The sequence below is a fragment of the Rhinolophus hipposideros genome, assembly GCF_964194185.1.
Source record: "Rhinolophus hipposideros genome assembly, chromosome: 8".
Classification (NCBI taxonomy): Eukaryota; Metazoa; Chordata; class Mammalia; order Chiroptera; family Rhinolophidae; genus Rhinolophus; species Rhinolophus hipposideros.
Window position 1 is genome coordinate 61,622,146 of NC_138054.1, and position 20,623 is coordinate 61,642,768.

Here is a 20,623-nt window from a genome sequence, read left to right on the forward strand (position 1 = left end):
CAGAAAACCCTTGATTCAAGGGCTTAGGGCATTAGTTGGTACTTGAACACCACCAAATGATGACCCATTTGGAATTTACCTGATTTTTTTTAGACAGAAGGGACAACCCCTAAGCAGGGGCAAGAAGGATAAAATGAGCCTGTATTGGCACGCACGAGCACAGCCCTTCTCTGGCTCTTACGCTGTTATTTCTGTTGTTATTTTTTATTTTTTTTGGTTGGCATGAGACTGTTACATGGGAATTGCTCATGATTCTTGTTCTTGTCCTGATTTTCTTTCTGACTGCTGTGCCCTTTCGGACTAGCTTTCACTCATAATGGGAGTGGTAAAGCTGCCATTTTTCCCCCTAGAGCTTATTTGACCCTATACCAGAAGTTTCAGTGTGCAAGCTAAGCATACAAGGGATTCTGGTGGAAGTATAGGAGATAACATTGTCAGAGCTCCTACCATCGCTGTCTCACTTACCTTTCAGAGTGCAAAGTAGACCGTAAACAAGTACGGTGAAAAAACACATCAGCACACCCAGGATCATAGACATATCATACATCCAAGTACTATACAATGGCAGGTCATCTAAAACAGAGACTAGAAAAAAAGGAAATATTTTAAAAACTATATACACACACACACACACACACACACACACACACACACATATATACGTATATGTGTATATATATATACACATATATATGTATATGTGTATATATATATATGTACATATATATATATATGCAAAACAAAATAGAGACTGGAAAAGAGGCACAAATAAAAGAAACAGGTATGTAGAGCCCATTTAACAGGGTAAAGGGGAGCATTGGCAAAGGCAAATCTTCCTTCAAGCCCTCGTTTACTTGTTTTTCTGGGTCTGGTTTGGGATCACAACCCCAGGTTTTATAACAGGATAAGACTTGGTAGATTACATGAGCCAGAGGGTGTGTAAAATTTGGGCTGAGCCATGACTGTAAACTGCAAGGCATCTACTCACTTAAATGAACACTTTCTCATTTGCTTCCATACCCTTGGTTAGGAGCTGTAGAGGCAAAATGTTCTAGAAATGTCATAGAGAGATAATAAATTGGACCTCTGAGCAGTTGGATAAAACAAAATTGTTTGTAATTGCAGCTCAGTGTTAGAAGACAAAATTTCAATATGCAATGTGCACTGGATATGATCATAATATTAAAGAAGCTCAAAGTCTTTCCATTTAAGTAACAAATGGGCAAATGATGATACAAGGGCCAAGATTACTAAATTCAAATCTTTAAAATGTTGTCATTGTGATGAGACCCTAGAAGGACCAATAGAGAAGTTGGAGATGGTAGTTTTCATGTCATTAATGGAAAACATAGTCACTGAAATGTAAGCTCCAGAAGAAGGTCAGCGTCTTTTAACTTTTTGTTAATTGTTGAATCCCCAGTATTTGGAAATGTGCCAGGCACATAGTAGGCCCTTATTAAATATCTGATAAATGAATTTGAGCTATAAAGACAACACTCAACAAAAATCAGAAACACATGCAAAACAATTTTAGATATTTCAATTATGAGACAAAATCTTATAAAACACCTATATACACATTATATTTCAAAAATTGAAAGAGACAAGCTAGGAAATACCTGCAAGACAGGAAATAATAAAAACATGAGACATAGCACATTTGAAAATATAGTTAATAGAACTGATGGTATTGAAACATAATACCTGAAACTAAGAATTCAAAGGCTGGGTCCCAAAAGAGATTAGTCATGTTATAGGAGATAATTAGTAAACTGAATAATAAATGGGAAGATACAAACAGTGAAAAAGTGAAAACAATTAAAAAATGGTAAAAGACATATAGGATAAAGTAGAATTTCTGATTGATTGTTGTAAAGTTGTACAAGAAGAAGAGTTAGAGAATGGAGAAAACAAAGTATTTGAAATAATGGTAGTTGAAAATATTTAATATCTGGTAAAAGACACTAATATAGAAAATCAGGGAGCCCAACAAATCCCTGTTATGAAAAATAAAAGGAATCCCACACTGAGGACACGTATGCACACAGGCACAAAGGCAAATAAAAACTCTTATCAACCAGAGAAAAAACAGTTCACAGTCAAGACTCAGAAGATTTCTTGATAGAATAGTGACAGTGGAAGCCAAATGGTGAAATAATATATTCCGTACCCTGGAAAAAAACAACAATGTGCAACCTAAAGTTCTGTAGTGATTGAAATAAAGGTGAGGGAAAGGTCAACAGACTACTAAATGTGTTAGTATTTGTAAAGTCTAACACGCAAGAAAGAAAGATAAAAAGCATTGAAATGCATGGATAAATATAAATATGCAATGCTATATAAAGCAATAATTAAAATAACCTCCCATGAGGCTTACATAACATAGAATTAAATCCCCCAGCAACCATAGTATGTAACTCAACGGGGCTAAACGTTATTAAACTATTCCAAGTTTTGTTTTGTTTTTTTAATTTGCTGAGAGTGTTTAAGGTATTAATTCACTTCAGACTTAAGTTAAGTATACATGTTATAATTTCTAAGGGAACTGCTAAAATAATAGAAATACTGTATAAGTTATATGTCAATTATAAGAGAAAACAGATGGAATGATTAAAATTATAAAAAAGGAAATGAAATTATTAAAAATACACAATAAATAAAAGTGAAAGAAGAATGGAAATATGTGGCTAGAACAGGACAGTCAATAGGCACAAAATAATGTTAGAGATTTGAAACATCAATAAGCAAAAGGTATAAATTATCCATTTAAATGACAGTTAAATTAAACAGCATACCTTAAATCATTAAAATCTAATTATATGTTTTTTGCAAGAGGAACATAAAAGCATAAGCATGCAGAAAAGTTTAAATAAAAAATATTGTATAAGATTGAATAAAAGGTTAGAAAAAGATATACAATGCAAATACAAGTGATAAGATTACTGGTGTAGCCATGTTACTAATGAACAAAATAGATGCTAAAGCAAAACATTAATAGCTACACTGTAATGATTAATGCTTTCTTTCATCAGTAAAGTTTATCAGTTTTAAATGTGTATGTACTTACTATGGCTTCAACATGTAAAAAGAAAATTGAGGAAACTCAATCATTTACATTTAATATAATTATTGATATGTTTGGATTTAAGTCTACCATTTTATTATTTGTTTTCTCTATTTCTTATTCCTCTGTTCCTCCTTTCCTCAATTTTAGGGATTCTTTGAACTTTTTTATTTTTACATTTTAATTTATCTTTTGTGTTTTTCTCTATTAATTTGTATAGTTTTTGTTTGGTTGGTTTTAATGGTTGTACAAGGAATTAAAATAAATATACTGAATTTTCTACAACCTACTTAGGTCCCTTTACCATCCCTATTTATGTTGCAGTTGTCACATATGTTACATCTATGTATTATAGAAAAGTACTCTTGAAACCTACATAATTTTACTAACTAATATCACCCCAAATATAGTTAATAAAAATTAATTTTAAACAATGAGAATGAAAACAAAAAATCTAATCAGACAATACTATGATTTTTGCTTTCCACCATCAAGCTTTCTATCTATCTTTTTCTTTTTTACTTCACCCCACTGCTGTGAATGTTTGTATCTCTCTCAAAATTCATATGTTGAAATCCTAATGCTTGATGTGAGAGCATTAGGAAGATCATTCTTTGGGAGGTGATTAGATCACAAAGTTGGAGGCTTCATTAATAGGATTAGTGTTTTTATAAAGGAGATCTCACAGAACTCCCCTTTCCGCCATGTGAGGACACAGTGGGAAGGTGCCAGCTATACACCAGGAATAGGGCTCTCACCAGAATGTAACCATCCTGGCACCTTGATCTTGGACTTCCAAGCCTCCAGAACTATGAGAAATAAATTTCTGTTGTTTATAAGCTACCCATTCTGTGGCTTTTGTTATAGAACCCTGAATGGACTAAGACATCCGCTTTGCTGTACACTTCCTGTGTCTGTACCTGTGTCTAGAGCCAAGTGGTGGGACAACAGGAAGAGAAATAGCCAACTGGGGTTTTTGAAGAACTTAATAGAAGGACATTCTAATAGATTTACCCAGATATTTTCCCCTTCTCTTTTTACTCTTCCTTAATTCCTAATGTCCACATTTCCTTCTGGAATTATTTTCCTCTGTCTGAAGAATTTCCTTTAACAATGCTTCTCAGTAGCTCAAAAATAACTTGAAAATAATAGTTGGTAGATTGATACAGATTGGTGATAGATTAGATAGTTGATAGATAAACGTTGCAGCACATCTATTGTTGTAAGAGAGTGGTTTAGGGTAGTCAGACCTCCATACTTTTGGAAAAAGAATTCCATCTTATACATTCTTACTACTTTCTAGCTGACTCGGAGGGGGCTGTTCTTTGTGCTCATTTGTTTGTTAAGATTTGAGGCTTGGGTTTGTAATTGGAGGTATAAATATATGTAATGGGCTTAGTTTGGGGGCAATGCAGAAATATATACTAGATTTAAAAAAGCCCTAGCCAATAATAAAGTGATGCTTTTGCTTACTTAGTCATTGTCCTATGTAAATACTTACCAGTGACTGCAAATGAATGAAAGGTATTGCTAAATTCTTAGATACTATCATAATAAGGTATATAATGTAGTATAATCACACTTCTAAATAGCATCTAAATGTATGTAAATAGGAGTAAGTGATACCTTTCAGTATTCTTGAAACTGAATAGAAAATAAAATAAGTAAAATTGCACGTTTGGATTATTTCATTAATTTTTCAAAGAACATCTCTAACTCAAAAATGTTTTTGAATTGTGGCTTCAGAGCCAACCTATAGGTGACATCAATAATTGTGTTTCGTAAATGAGTGTCTATACTTAATAATTTTTGATGAATTTTCTGTGACACCTGAAGGAACATATATTTTCCCTTGGTGCACAGCAATTGTCACCATAAGTGATGGTGGAAACACAGCCATCAATTAATACAGCCTAAAATCCTGGGCTTCTAACAGTTCAGGGAGCAGAATCTGAAACCTCTGAGACGTCATGTAACCCTGATTCCTCCTCCTGTTGCTGCTACAAAGGTCACCCAGCTTTATCTCTAAGTACTTCCTAGTAAAAAGGGCACCAGCCAGAGAAGAAATGATCTAAAAAACTCCATGTTTTCTAGTTCCATTTACCTCTTTTCTTGAATATCCAGTAGACAGGAAAGATGAAAGCCTGCATCAGGAAAGGTAAATGCTCAACTACTGAAACAAACCATTTATTCTGTGCAACTGAAAAAGAGTCAAACAGAAAGAGAATTAGGAAGGTAGGACTTTAAGGATACTTTGGGACAACAATAACAATGCTGAATACAGGAAACTTTTTAAAAGTTCTCATTGCCATGTCTACTCAGAGCTATTCAACCTATATCAGAGTTCAGGCATGAAAGGCAGGATTGTGGGCGAAGATAAAGCCAGGAATCAGGGCTCACAGCCACTTAAGCTGAGGATAGAGCAAGGTTAAAAAGAATGATCTCTTTCTACTTGTTCCCATACTGTATAGCATGTGAGCAGCCTGGAAATAAGATCTAGAAAGAGTAGGGCCCTGGTCACTATAACATTGTGACATGTTAAGGTATAAAGTTGATAGGACCAATAAAGTGGTAGTTTTTGGAAACTCTGAGTTAGCTAGGAGAACAAAAGTGCCTTGGAAGCCAAGAATTTTACAGAGGTAAGGGCCTTCAGTTACAGTGCAAGGCTCTTCTCTTTAGCATCCCTGCTATTCTTCAATCTTGGCTTGAATATTTATTGTTTAGGGTGCTTACTGCAGTGGGAGAACAATTATTTCAAGGCTGGAAAACTTTTTATTAAACTATGATTTCCTCCATCAAGCTAGATTTAAAAAAATAAAAGATTCATTTAGAGATCCAAGATGACAGAGTAGATAAACACCGTGCCAGCTTCCTTCTGTGAACACATTAAAATTATAACAAAATTATTGAAAATTCAACCTGGAGAATCATCTGAAGTCAAGCAGAACAGAAGTTTATAACTAAGGATACAAAAAGAAGCCACATTGAGACTGGGTTGGGGGTAGAGACACAAACTGGGCTGGCCCCCAACCTTCATGTGGTGGTTGAGAATTAGGAGGGATATCTGAGTTGTGGAGGTCCCCCCCAGAGGAGCGAGGGACACCAACCCCACACTAGTGTTCCCAGTCTGAGGTACTGGTGCTGAGAGGAGAAGCCCTCACAACATCTGGCTGTGAAAAACAGTGGGGATTCTGATCATCTGGGTGGGACAGAAAGGCTGTGGGAAACCCAGGAGTCCTCTTAAAAAGCTTGGGCACAGATTCACTTACACTCAGGCACACACCTTGGGCTCTGGCAGAGGGATGGTAACTCAGTGGGCATCAGGGGCTTGGGGGGGGTGCAGCCTGGGGTCTGTGGCTTCAGGGCAGGAGCTGGAGGACAGTTGGCCATTTTCCCTGTGTGGAGTTCTTCTCCCATCTGGCCAGTGGGCAAACACCATCTTGCCTGTGTTGAGCCATCCCCACACATGCATGGCCAAATCTGAATTTGAGTTGGTCTGGTGAGCTTCACTAGGACTCCATTTCACCCCAAACTCCCAATGCTGGAGGCACTTTCTCATGAGCAGTCAGCCCTGCCCCCACCATTGCACTTTTTCTTGGAAAACTATCAGAGTTGACAGGCTTCAGGTGGGCAGTAAATAGCTTCAGTGTGCTCTGAGACTTTTGCTGAGTCACCCCAGGCTCAGCACTGGCATCAAACCAGAATCTACATTACCTGGTGACCATAACTCTTCCCACCCTAATAACTCCCTGAGCTCCTGTCTCACACAACTGGCATCCTGTAGGAGTCTTTATTAGTAGCTGAACCTAAAGAGAGTGGGCAGGTGGCAGCAGGCCTCTGGGTGTTCTGGCTTTATGCAGAACTACCCCAGGCCAGGTACTGATGTTAGACTTTCTTGGTTCACAGCATGGCCTCTCCCACATGCCTCCAGGTTTAGCACAGACAGTGAATAACTGTGGATCACTTTGTAGCTCCTGCTAGGTAGTCCCCAGTTGGTCACAGACAGTGGATGACCTAGGCCTGCACCAGAACCTCTCCCAAGAGGTCCCAGAACCAATATACTTGGATGTTGGCTTCAGGCCACAGCAGACCGCCACCCAATTAGGCCCACACGCAGCACACACAAAGGGTAGTCCCAACAGGCACTAGAGCCCCCTGGGGCAAATCCCACTCAGTGAGGTAAGCTGTGGATATGGCCAAATCCCACAGCCAATCAGCCTGAGGGTCAACCCCACCCCTAACATTCCAATAGCAATTAAGGCTCAACTACAACAGGAGGGCACACACAACCCACAAAAGGGACAATCCTGGAACATCTGAGAGCTGGTGACCAGGGAGACTGTGCCAGGGCCCCACAAGGCACCTACTACATACGGCCACTTAGCTAAGATTGGGAGACATAGCAGATCTACCTAAAACATAGAAACAAACACAGAGAGGCAGTCAAAGTGAGGAAACAAAGAAATGTATCCCAAATGAAAGAACAGGAGAAAATTTCACAAACAGAAATAAATGAAATGGAGGGAATAAACCTACCAGAGACAGAGTTCCAAACGATGGTGATAAGGATGCTCAAGAAAATTAGTGAGAACTTCAGCAGAGCGATAGCAAGCATAAAAAAGGACATAGAAACCATAAAAAAGAACCAGTCAGAAGTGAAGAATACAATAACTGAAATGAAGAATGAACTAGAAGTCACCAGCAGATTAGATGAAGTGGAGGACCAAATCAGTGATTTGGAAGGCAAGATAGCAGAAAACACCCAATCAGAATGCAAAAAGAAAAGAGAATTTTTTAAAATGAGGATAGTTTAAGAGACCTCGGGGACAACTCCAAGCGTAACCACATGTGCATAATAGGGGTACCAGAAGAAGAGAGAAAACAAGGAATTGAGGACCTATTTGAAGAAATAATGACTGAAAACTTTCCTAACCCGGTGAAGGAAATAGACATACAAGTCCAGGAAGCACAGAGTGCCAAACAAAATGAACCCAAACAGGCCCACACCAAGATACATCATAATTAAAATGGCAAAGGTTAAAGATAAAGAGAGAATCCTAAAAGCAGCAAGAGAAAGGCAACTAATAACTTATAAGGTAGCCCTCATAAGATCATCAGCTGATTTCTCAACAGAAACTTTGCAGGACAGAAGTGACTGGTATGAAATATTCAACATGATGAAAAGCAACAACCTGCAACCAAGATTATTCTACCCAGCAAGACTATCATCTAAAATTGAAAGACAGATAAAGAGCTTCCCAGACAAGAGAAAGCTAAAGGAGTTCATCAACACCAAACCAGTAGTACAAGGAATATAGAGGGATTTCTTAGAGATGGAAAAAAAAATCAAAATTATAAATAATAAAATAGCAATAGTTACAGGTCTGTCAACAATTACTTTGAATGTAAATGGATTAAATGCTTTAATCAAGAGACATAGGAGGGCTGAATGGATAAGAAAACCAACCCTTTCCATGTGCTGTGTACAAGAGACTCATTTCAGATTGAAAGATATACACTGACTGAAAGTAAAGGACTGGAAAAAAATATTTAATGAAAATGGAAATGAAAAAAAAAACAAAAAAAGCTACAGTAGTAGTACTTATACCAGACAAAATAAACTTTCAAATAAAGGCTATAACAAGAGACACAGAAGGACCCAGTAATCCCACATCTGGGTATTTATCTGAAGAAACCCAAAACACTACTTTGAGGGGACATGTGCATCCAGATGTCCACTGCAGCACTGTTTTCAATGGCCAAGATGTGGAGGCAGCCCGGGTGTCTGTTGATGGAAGAATGGATAAAAAAAAAAAAAGGAGGTGGTGTATATATAGTGAAATATTGCTCTGTCATGGAAAGAAATGAGTTCTTGCCATCTGTGGCAACATGGATGGACCTGGAAGATCAGAGAAAGACAGATGGAATGTGATTGTGCTTATATGTGGAATCTAAAGAATAAAATAAAGAGACAAAACAGGAACAAACTCATAGATACAGAAAACATTTTTTTTTTAATTAATTTTATTGGGGTGACAATTGTTAGTAAATTTACATAGATTTCAGGTGTACAATTCTGCATTACATCGTCTATAAATCCCATTGTGTGTTCACCACCCAGAGTCAGTTCTCCTTCCATCACCATATATTTGATCCCCTTTACCCTCATCACCCACCCCCCACCCCCTTACCCTCTGGTAACCACTAAATTATTGTTTGTGTCTATGAGTTTTTGTTTCTCATTTGTTTGTCTTATTCTTTTTGGTTTATATACCACATATCAGTGAAATCATAGGGTTCTCTGCTTTTTCTGTCTGACTTGTTTCACTTAGCATTATTTTCTCGAGATCCATCCATGTTGTCACAAATGTTCCTATATCATCTTTCCTTAACGCCGAATAGTATTCCATTGTGTATATGTACCACAACTTCTTTATCCATTCATCTATCGAAGGACATTTTGGTTGTTTCCATGTCTTGGCCACCGTAAACAAAGCTGCAATGAACATTGGCGTACACGTGTCTCTATAGAGAAATGCTTTTATATTTTTGGGGTAGATACCCAGGAGAGCGATTGCTGGGTCATATGGTAATTCTATTCGTAATTTCTTGAGGAACCTCCACACTGCCTTCCATAGCGGCTGCACCAGTCTGCATTCCCACCAACAGTGTATGAGAGTTCCTTTTTCTCCACAGCCTCTCCAACACTTGTTACTATTTGTTTTGTTGATGAAAGCCATTCTGACTGGGGTGAGGTGATATCTCATTGTGGTTTTCATTTGCATTTCTCTGATGATTAGCGATGTTGAGCATTTTTTCATATGTCTATTTGCCATTTGTATATCCTCTTTGGAGAAATGTCTCTTCAGGTCCTCTGTCCATTTTTCAATTGGGTTGTTTGTTTTTTTGTTGTTGAGTTTCATGAGTTCCTTGTATATTTTGGATATTAGCCCCTTATCAGAGGAACTGTTTGCGAAAATCTTCTCCCATTCAGTTGGTTGCCTCATTATTTTGTCAATAGTTTCTTTTGCTGTGCAGAAGCTTTTCAGTTTCATATAATCCCATTTGTTTATTTTAGTTTTTACTTCCATTGCCTTTGGAGTCAAATTCATAAAATGCTCTTTGAACCCAAGGTCCATAAGTTTAGTACCTATGTTTTCTTCAATGCAGTTTATTGTGTCAGGTCTTATGCTTAAGTCTTTGATCCATTTTGAATTAATTTTGGTACATGGTGACAGATAGCAGTCCAGTTTCATTCTTTTGCATGTAGCTATCCAATTCTGCCAGCACCATTTATTGAAGAGGCTGTCTTTCCTCCATCGTATGTTTTTAGCTTCTTTGTCAAAAATTATCTGTCCATATTTATATGGTTTTATTTCTGGGTTCTCAATTCTATTCCATTGGTCTATGTGTCTGTTTTTCCGCCAATACCAAGCTGTTTTGATTATTGTAGCCCTGTAGTACAAGGAAAAATCAGGGAGTGTAATACCTCCAGTATTGTTCTTTTTTTTTAATATTGCTTTGGCTATTCGGGGTCTTTTGTGGTTCCAAACAAATCTGATGATTTTTTGTTCTATTTCTTTAAAAAATGCCATTGGGATTTTAATGGGGATTGCATTAAATCTGTATATGGCTTTGGGTAATATGGCCATTTTAACTATGTTGATTCTTCCAATCCATGAGCATGGAATGTCTTTCCATTTCTTTGTGTCTTCTTCAATTTCTTTCAAAAATGTCTTATAGTTTTCAGCATATAAATCCTTCACATCCTTTGTTAAGTTTATTCCTAGGTATTTTATTCTTTTTGCTGCAATTGCAAAAGGAATTGTTTTTTCTATCTCTTTTTCTGAGATTTCATTGTTGGTATATAGGAAAGCAATGGACTTTTGTACGTTGATTTTGTAGCCAGCCACTTTACTATATTCATTGATTGTTTCTAATAGCTTTTTGGTGGAGTCTTTAGGGTTTTCTATGTATAGCATCATGTCATCTGCAAAGAGTGACAATTTAACTTCTTCATTCCCAATTTGGATGCCGTTTATTTCTTTCTCTTGCCTGATAGCTCTGGCGAGGACTTCCAACACTATGTTGAAAAGCAGAGGTGATAGGGGACAACCTTGTCGTGTTCCTGAACGTAGAGCAAAGGGCTTCAGCTTTTCACCATTAATTATGAGATTAGCTGAGGGCTTGTCGTATATGGCCTTTATTATGTTGAGGTATTTTCCTTCTATACCAATTTTAGTAAGTGTTTTAATCATAAATGGATGTTGTATCTTATCAAATGCTTTTTCTGCATCAATTGATAGAATCATATGATTTTTGTCCTTTATTTTGTTTATGTGATGTATCACATTGATGGATTTGCGAATGTTGAACCATCCTTGTGCCCCGGGGATGAACCCCACTTGGTCGTGATGAATAATCTTTTTAATGCATTGTTGTATTCGATTTGCTAGAATTTTGTTTAGGATTTTAGCATCTGTATTCATCAGAGATATAGGTCTGTAGTTTTCTTTTTTTGTGTTGTCCTTACCAGGTTTTGGTATCAGGGTAATGTTGGCCTCATAAAATGAGTTAGGGAGTACTGACTCTTCTTCAATTTTTTGGAAGAGTTTGAGCAGGATTGGTATTAGATCCTCTTTGAAGGTTTGGTAGAATTCACTGGTGAAGCCATCTGGTCCAGGACTTTTGATTTTGGGAAGGTTTTTGATGACTGATTCAATTTCCTTACTGGTGATCGGCCTGTTAAGATTTTCCAGTTCTTCATGATTCAGCCTTGGAAGGCTGTATGTTTCTAAGAACTTGTCCATTTCTTCTAAGTTATTAAATTTGGTGGCATATAGTCCTTCATAGTATTCTTGGATAATCCTTTGTATTTCTGTGGTGTCCGTGATAACTTCCCCTTTTTCATTTCTGATTTTGTTAATTAGTGTCTTCTCTCTTTTTATCTTAGTGAGTCTAGCCAAGGGTTTGTCGATTTTGTTAATCTTTTCAAAGAACCAGCTTTTTGTCACATTAATTTTTTCTATTGTCTTTTTGTTCTCTATTTCATTTAGTTCTGCTCTGATTTTTGTTATTTCCTTTCTTCTGCTGACCTTGGGTTTCGCTTGTTCTTCTTTTTCTAGTTTTTTGAGGTGTAACATGAGGTTATTTATTTGGGATTTTTCTTGTTTCTTGAGATAGGCCTGTAATGATATAAATTTCCCTCTTAAAACTGCTTTCGCGGCATCCCAAAAATTTTGGTAGGATGTATTTTCATTGTCATTTGTTTCTATGTATCTTTTGAGCTCTCCTCTAATTTCTTCTTTGACCCAGTCGTTCTTTAAAAGTATGTTGTTTAATCTCCATGTATTTGTGTTTTTTCCTGCTTTCTTTTTGCAGTTGATATCCAATTTCAAAGCTTTGTGATCAGAGAATATGCTTGGTATGATTTCAATCTTCTTAAATTTGCTGAGGCTGATTTTGTGTCCCAATATATGGTCTATCCTTGAGAATGTTCCATGTACACTAGAAAAGAATGTATAGTCTGATGTTTTAGGATGAAGTGCTCTATATATGTCAATTATGTCCAATTCCTCTAATGTGTCATTTAACGCTGCGATTTCGTTATTTATCTTCTGTTTGGATGATCTATCCATAGCTGTCAATGATGTATTTAAGTCCCCTAGTATAATTGTGTTTTGGTCAATTTCTCCCTTTAGTTCTGTTAGTAGTTGCTTGGTATATTTCGGTGCTCCCTGATTGGGGGCATAAATATTGATGACTGTTATGTCTTCTTGTTGTATAGTCCCCTTTACCATTATGAAATGTCCATCTTTGTCTCTTGTTATCTTTTTCACCCTGAAGTCTGTTTCATCGGAAATCATTATGGCTACACCTGATTTTTTCTGGGTACCATTTGCTTGAAGTGTCAATTTCCACCCTTTCACTTTGAGTCTATGCTTGTCCTTGTAGCTGAGATGTGTCTCTTGTAGGCAGCATATGGTTGGGTTTAGTTTTTTGATCCAATCTGCTACTCTGTGTCTCTTTATTGGTGAGTTCAGTCCATTTACATTCAGGGTGATTATTGATATGTGAGGATTTTCTGTCATTCTGTCTTTAGTTTTCTGGTAAGGCTGTGTCTCCATTGTTTCTTTGCCTTTTTGTTGTTGTCTGTTATTTCTGTGTGGTAGTATTCTATGATGTTTCCCTCTGTTTCTTCTTTTATTACAGTATATATTTCAGATTTGGATGTTTTTTGCGTGGTTACCCTTGAGTTTATGTAAAAGAAAGTTTGATATTTAGAGTATTCCAGTTTCTTCAGTACGCTTACTTTCTCTATTCCCATATTCCAGTTCAGGCCTTTACGCTCCCCCTTTTTATATTTCGGTTGCCACAAGTTGTCCCTGTTGATGGTGGTCTAATAGCCTCCTTTAGTATTTCTTGTAGTGCAGGTCGTGTATTAGAAAATTCCCTCAGCTTCTGGATGTCTGGAAAGGTCTTTATTCCTCCTTCATATCTAAAGGAGATCTTTGCTGGATATATTATTCTTGGCTCATGATTTCTCTCTTTCAATAGTTTGAATATTTGGTTCCATTCCCTCGTAGCTTGTAGAGTTTCTGCTGAAAAATCTGATGATAATCTAATGGGCTTTCCTTTGTAAGTTACCGTCTTCTTTTCCCTGGCTGCCTTGAGGATTCTTTCTTTATCATTGATTTTAGACAGCTTCAATACAATGTGCCTTGGTGAAGGCCTGTTGGGATTGAGGTAATTAGGTGTTCTATTTGCTTCTTGGATTCGAGGATCCAGTTCTGTCCACAAGTTTGGGAAGTTCTCATCGACGATTTGTTTGAATATATTCTCTGTTCCCTTCCCTCTTTCTTCTCCTTCTGGTATGCCCATTATTCTTATATTGCTCTTTCTGATGGAGTCAGAAAGTTCTTGTAGAGTTCTTTCATTTCTTTTAAGTCTCAAGTCTCTTTCTTCTTCCCTCTGTGTAAATTCCAGGTTCCTATCTTCGATGTCACTGATTCTTTCCTCCATCTGGTCAACTCTACTACCTAAGCTGGATATTTTATTGTTAATTTCTTCTATTGAGTTCTTAATCTCCAGAAATTCTATTTGGTTCTTTTTCAAGATTTCAATCTCTTTTGTAAAATGCTCATGGTGTTCTTTGATTGTGTTTCTGAGTTCATTAAACTGCCTTTCTGTGTTTTCTTGCATCTCGTTCAGTTTTTTCAGAATTGCGATCTTGAATTCTCTGTCATTTAAATCACAAAGGTCCATATCTCTAAGTTCCTTTTCTGGAGACTTTTCACTTTCTTTCTGAGCTATCTTGTTGCCTTGGTTATTCATGGCAATCACTGATTTACTATTTCTCTTCCTAGACATCTACAGGAGTGGCTTCTGCAACAGGTTGATAAGTATGCGAAGAGCTTTTGGAGTTCCAAAGCTCTTTCTGCACCAGATTCAGAGCCCGTTTGTTTCAGCAGTTCTATTTACTCCTGCAGGGATCCGCCCAGATAGGTGGGGCTAGGGGTGGGGTGAGTTGTGAGAGGTGGCCAGAGCAATGGCGGCAACCACCACCACAGCCAGTCCTGCTTCCACAGCTCCCTCCCCTTTGCCGGAACTAGTTGAGCTGCGAATCTGTGTCTGCGGTCCACAGTTCTCAGAGCAGCAAATATTCTGTCCTTTGATCCGACACTGCTACTTTATCGCTTCTAGCACCGGGCAGGTGGGGGCGGGGCGAGCTCTGGGAGGGTAGGGAGGGGGTGGCTAGTCTCCGTGCCTAAGGCTTCCGTTCTCCGCTCGGCAGTGAGGGCTTAAACCACCGATTTCAGCCCTCTTCCCTCAGTCTTTGCTCCGAGGTCTGCCGTGAGCGAGCGTTGGGTTCAGCGGTTTTGTATGCTGTTCCCTCAGCCCTGTGGGCCGTAAGCGGAGCCCTAGCTGTCCGAGTCCTTCCCTCTCCCACAGAGGCGGTAGTTCCGGGAGCAGCGGGCTCCGAGCACTGAGCTAGGTCTGTGTCCTGCGCCCGCGCGGCTCCGTCTCCGCACTTCTCCTCTCCCTCTTCCCCCGCTCGCGCGATTCACCCACCTGGAGGTGAATTCAGTAGTCGGCCTCTTCGTCTTGCCTGTCTGCTGTGCAAGGAGTCCTTTGTGGAGTTATTGTTGTCCGATTCGTTGTAAATTCCAGGGGAGCGTTACAGAGGCTCACCTCATGCCGCCATTTTTTTTTTTTTTCTGTAGAAAACATTTTGATGGTTTCCAGATGGGAGGGGTTTTGGGAGTGTGGGTGAAAAAAGGTGAAGAGATTAGAAAGTACAAATTGATTGTTACAAAGTAGTTATGGGATATAGCATAAGGAATATAGTCAATAATAGTGTAATAACTATTTATAGTGCTAGATGGGTACTAGGCTTGTTGGGGTGATAGATGGGAGTGGGTTGGGGAGCAGGGTGAAAAAGTGAAGGGATTAAGAAGTACAAATGGTCATTACAAAATAGTCATGAGGACATAAAGTAAAGCATAGGGGATATAGTCAATAATAAGGTTATAACTATGTATAGTGCCAGGTGGGTACTAGACTAGTCAGGGGGATCACTTCTTAAATTATATAAATGTCTCACTAGTATGCTATACACCTGAAATTAATTAAAATAATATTGAATGTCAACTGTAATTGAAAAATTTAAAAAGGGGGGTGGTAAAGGGAATAAGAGTTTCAAATTTCCAGGTATGAAGCAAATAAGTCATGGGATATAATGTACAGCATTGGGAATATAGCCAATAACATTGTGATAGCACAGTATGGTGTCAGATGGTTACTGGACTTATCTTTAGATATATAAATGATGAATTAACTATGGTGTATACTTGAACCTAATATAATACTGTACGTTAACTTGAAACTAATATAATATTGTATTGTATATTTTAAATGAAAATTTTAAAAAAGATTTATTTACTCATTCATAACATTCCTAGAGGAAAATGACAAGACTGTTGGGTAATTCTGAGATTTGTAATGCAAAAAAAATAATAATAATAATAATAACTATCAATACTTGGCTTAGAGTGGAGAAAAGAAGATCCAGAAACATGGTTTTTGTTTTTGTTTTGTTTATTTGTTTGTTAGTTTGTATTTTTAAAATTATAATTGACATACAATATTATATTAGTTTCAGGTATACAACATAGTGATTAGACATTTATATACCTTACGATGTAATCACCATGATAAGTCTAGTTGTCATCTGGCACCATACACAGTTATTACAATATTATTGACTATATTTCCCAAGCTGTACTTTACATTCCTGTGACTATTTTTATAACTGACGGTTTGTACTTCTTAATCCCTTTCACCATTTTCACCTATGCCCCCACTCCTTCCCATCTGGCAACCATCAGTTTGTTCTCTGTATCTATGAGTTGGTTTCTGTTTTGTTTTGTTTGTTCATTTATTTTGTTTTTTAAGATTCCACATGGGTGGATCTATAGGGTGTTATGTTTTGTTTTTCAAGTCACAATTACAAGCAATTACCAACAAGAAACTTCCAAAAGGAAGAATTTTCTCACATTACACTAAAAATAAGGTCTATCAGGGCCCTCTTCTACTATATTGTCACTATCTGGAACAATGCACCTAGGAGATGCTCAATATACATTTGCTGAATGAATGCATAAACAAATCAAGCTGTCTAATGAGTTAGTGATCTCCCCATCACTGCAAGGATAAGAGAACGATCTTGATGCCACACAACATGAAGAAGAGCCTGATTGTGGAGCAAAGTGTTTAGAATTTGAAAAACCTAAGTTCCAATCCTGGCTCTATATTTATACATTGTTTGAGCTTGAATAAGTCACCTAAAAACTCCAATCCTTAATTTCTTCATCTAAAAATGATGCCAATAAACAGAACCTACCACATCGGATTGTTTGGATAAGTTAGTAAGATATTTACTACAAATTATTTATCACATCTTCTGGCACATGACAAATACTCATTCAAAGTTATAGAATGCATGGTCTGACTTTCCTAAGGTCAAGTACTTAAGGACTCATTCTCAATGTATCTGATACTTATCCTGCCCTCTGTTCTCAGTTCCCTCCAATTAAGGCTTCATTTCCTACCTCTAATGGGGAAGAAAAAGGATCTATTTATGCTAGTTTCATAGGAAGAGCAAAAGGAGAGTTGAGAGGAGATTCAGGAGGACCAAGAATCTGGTTATTGGTTCATATATTTTTCTCTTTCTCATGTTGTCAAGACAAAATATTCTCAATAACTTAAGAGATAAGTCTAAAGATCCATGGCTGTGTGTGGAAGAGGACAGAATTACTATTACTGAGATTCCAAGTGACGGAAACAAGCAATGATGACTGTGAAATGATCGGGAGGTCTTGGTGGTAATACACATTACACAGTGTCCACACCCTGGAGAACCACATAAGGAGGGAGAATGTCAGCTTAACCTGAGGCATAACTCGAGACATTGAGACCTTCTTTGACAAGTATAGCAGTGTGACACATTGAGATGCAGGTTTGCACAGTTTTGTATAAACCTTCTCTAAGCACTTGATATCAAATAAAGAAGGCTTCAGAGCTCTTTACCTTCCATTAATGACATACCTTTCATTCTGACTATCAGAAAAACAGACACAATGACCAAATATGCAAGAGGACATGCACGCATACGTGACATGGTTGACCAATACTCAGATTTGAACAGGATATCTGAAAGAGAGAGCAGAAAGTCTTGATTAAGCAGGGCAGCAGGATTACAAGAGTCCAATGGGTATGGAAATTTGCTCCTAAGGAAGCAGGATCCACACTTATTATCCCCATTATACTCTGAAAGGTACTCTGGGCTCAGATGAGGGCTACTGGAAGGCAGCTATGCTCACCACTATACCACCAACACAGTACAAAGATGAGGGCTACTGGCCAATGAGAATGGACTAAGGGAAAAACCAGAATTTAGGAGGTATTGGGCCAAGGGTGGAACAGCATTGAAGGGAGCAATAACTTTCTATTTCTTTTCTTACATTCCAGAGGACAAATCTATGAAATGAAGGAAATTATAGGACAGGGTCCTGAGCACCACTCACAAAAAATATTTGTGAGATTTGGGGAAACCAATGTATGTGGAACTGAATCAGAAGTGCCCCTGGTGAAATTTTAGGAAGTTTAAAGAAAACATAAGAGCTCTGAAATTCTAGAAATAAAACTATGAAAGTCTTCTGATATTCAGTGTTCAAATTCCCTGTGTATTAGGACCAATATGACAGAAAAATTCTCCCAGGAGAGAACATCCAATATCGTGATCAAAATATTTAAATTAAGAAAATAACAAATTTTGAGTGGTGATTAAGGAAGGAACTCCTCAACTTTTAAAAGTTCAGAAAATAGAGAAAGTGTAATGCCAATATTTGCCCTATCATTACTACTAATAACTGGTGGCCTGGAGAGCAGGATTTTCAAAACCTTGTGTATGAGATATTGTGAAAGGAGACAAGCATTTTTTCTCAGGGAATGAACAAGGTAAATTTGGAAAGAGACAAACACATAAACTAACAAACTACAGCATCAGACAGGCAATAACTCTATATCGTGTTATTTTCATATGTAGAACACAAATATCTTAATGTATTAAATTAATAAATGGTTTGAAGTAAAGCAAGCTATCCCAGTAAGTAGATTAGCAAACTATTGGAATTTGAGGGACACATGGATTTTAGGAACAACAACTAAAATAACAACTCCACTGTTGTCACCAGGACTGAATTTGTTGCTTCATTTTATGAAAGGCTTTCATTCAAATAAAAAAAATCAACACGAAAAGAGCCTGGTATCCAAGGTTCTACATTACACTTCAATTTCAAGAATATTGATTAGGTCGGACAATCCAAAAATCCCGAATGACTCAGAATAGAAACGTAGGATTAAAAGGAAAACCAGAAGTAAGTCTCCCATGAAGCCAAACAAAAGATTCAAATTGTGAGTGGACTAAGGGAGTTAATTTTGAATTATGAAAAGATTTAAGCACATAAAGTGGGGTGTTGATGAACAGGAGTAAAGGGGCTTCCAAAATTTATTTACTAACTTCCTAATTATTCTTCCATGACTCTGAAGAAACAGGACATTTTGTAATTTTCTGATACTAAGGCTTTGTGAACTGGATGTAGTTAAACAGTTATCTTCTCTGTTCAGTTCTCTACAATAAGACTAAAATTGATCTGAGATCATATCCAAGGACGCTTTTGTAGACACTAATGATATCCCTCAGGGCATGTCCTCTCCTTCTTCTTTTCAGCAGTAATCCCCTTGAGAATGAAACCAAAATAATTCCCTATCCCTATGTTAAACGTTGGTCCTTGTGGTAAACAAGCAGTAGTCCCCTTGAGAAAGAAACCAAAATAATTCCCTATCCCTATGTTAAACGTTGGTCCTTGTGGTAAACAATTTTGGTGGTAGGCATACTTTCGTGTCCCTCTACTAAACAACTGAAAACAACAATAACTTGGCTACTGGACCCAGGAAATTCTTGCTCCTGGGAGATAAGGCTGTGGGTCACCTAAAATAGTTTATTCAATAAGACTAATGATTGGCTCATCAAGACTCACTTCAAGACCTACATCTTACTGTGCTCCCCAATCAAAGCTGTTATATTATAAACTCTGCAAATTCTAACTAGTGTGTCACCTTGCAAGACCAACTTTAAAATCACCCAGCAGAGGCTCTAAAACTATAAATATCCTCTTCTAATTACCCATTTCAGAGTGCTATTAGCACTCTGCCAAGATAATGTTCTCTCTTACTGCATTAGGTCTAATAAACTTTGTTTTGCTTGATCAACAGGTTTTTCAGGTCTTTAGGGGGATTGATTGTGAACAATCCAAGTGAATCTAAGTGTTTGAGTTTCCTCAAAGAGTAGAGCCACATGAACTATCTGACTATTTCTATTGCGTTTGAACTACTGATGGGGGAAGTCTTTTTGTATAACTGTTGAGCTGTTGTCCAACTGAAGATGGACTCTTTCACTTCTCCTACCTCTTGTCCTTTCCATTCACTTTAATTTCTCTGGGATTGCACCTAGTCACTGGCTGAGGCACACAGGCCACAACTTATTGTGTTGGCCTCTTACCTCCCTGATCACAACCCACCCCTTGCCAGAGAAAAATAGCCTTGGATAATGGGTGAGGAGCTGGGATCTAATCTGGGATATATCACTCACTGGTTTCTGGATCTATGGTAACTGACTTCTCTACATATCTATCTCTTCGTGAGGTAGTAAAAAGTCCACCTGCGACATCCATAATTTTTAAATCAATGTTAAATGTGCATGTGCTGTATGTCTTGTAAAGCCATTTCACTTGCCGCATTTTATTGCAAATTCAAAATACCATATGTGTTACCATTTTCAAATGAGAAAAATCAAAGGTCTTGAAGGTCAAGCGACATCCAACTTCACAAAGCTAGAAATGGTGGATCTAGCACTCAAATGACATATAACTTTTGAAGCCTTAATGCTAAACGGAATAAGGGCTCTTTCTCTGATTATTATAGTACCTTCCATTTTTA

General features: G+C 37.6%; 1 protein-coding gene across 1 annotated transcript in view; it reads right to left on the bottom strand.

Annotated features, from left to right (window-relative positions):
• The window catches only part of LOC308500351 (selection and upkeep of intraepithelial T-cells protein 1-like), a gene marked incomplete at its 5' end in the record, with an annotated part of 39,393 nt that overhangs the window by 3,161 nt on the left and 15,609 nt on the right, over nt 1–20,623 (bottom strand). Inside the window, 3 exons of the mRNA XM_081054906.1 lie at nt 466–585; nt 5,169–5,264; nt 17,672–17,776. Of these exons, the coding sequence (XP_080911032.1) occupies nt 466–585; nt 5,169–5,264; nt 17,672–17,776 (321 nt within the window). The remainder of the gene's footprint in view (nt 1–465; nt 586–5,168; nt 5,265–17,671; nt 17,777–20,623) is intronic.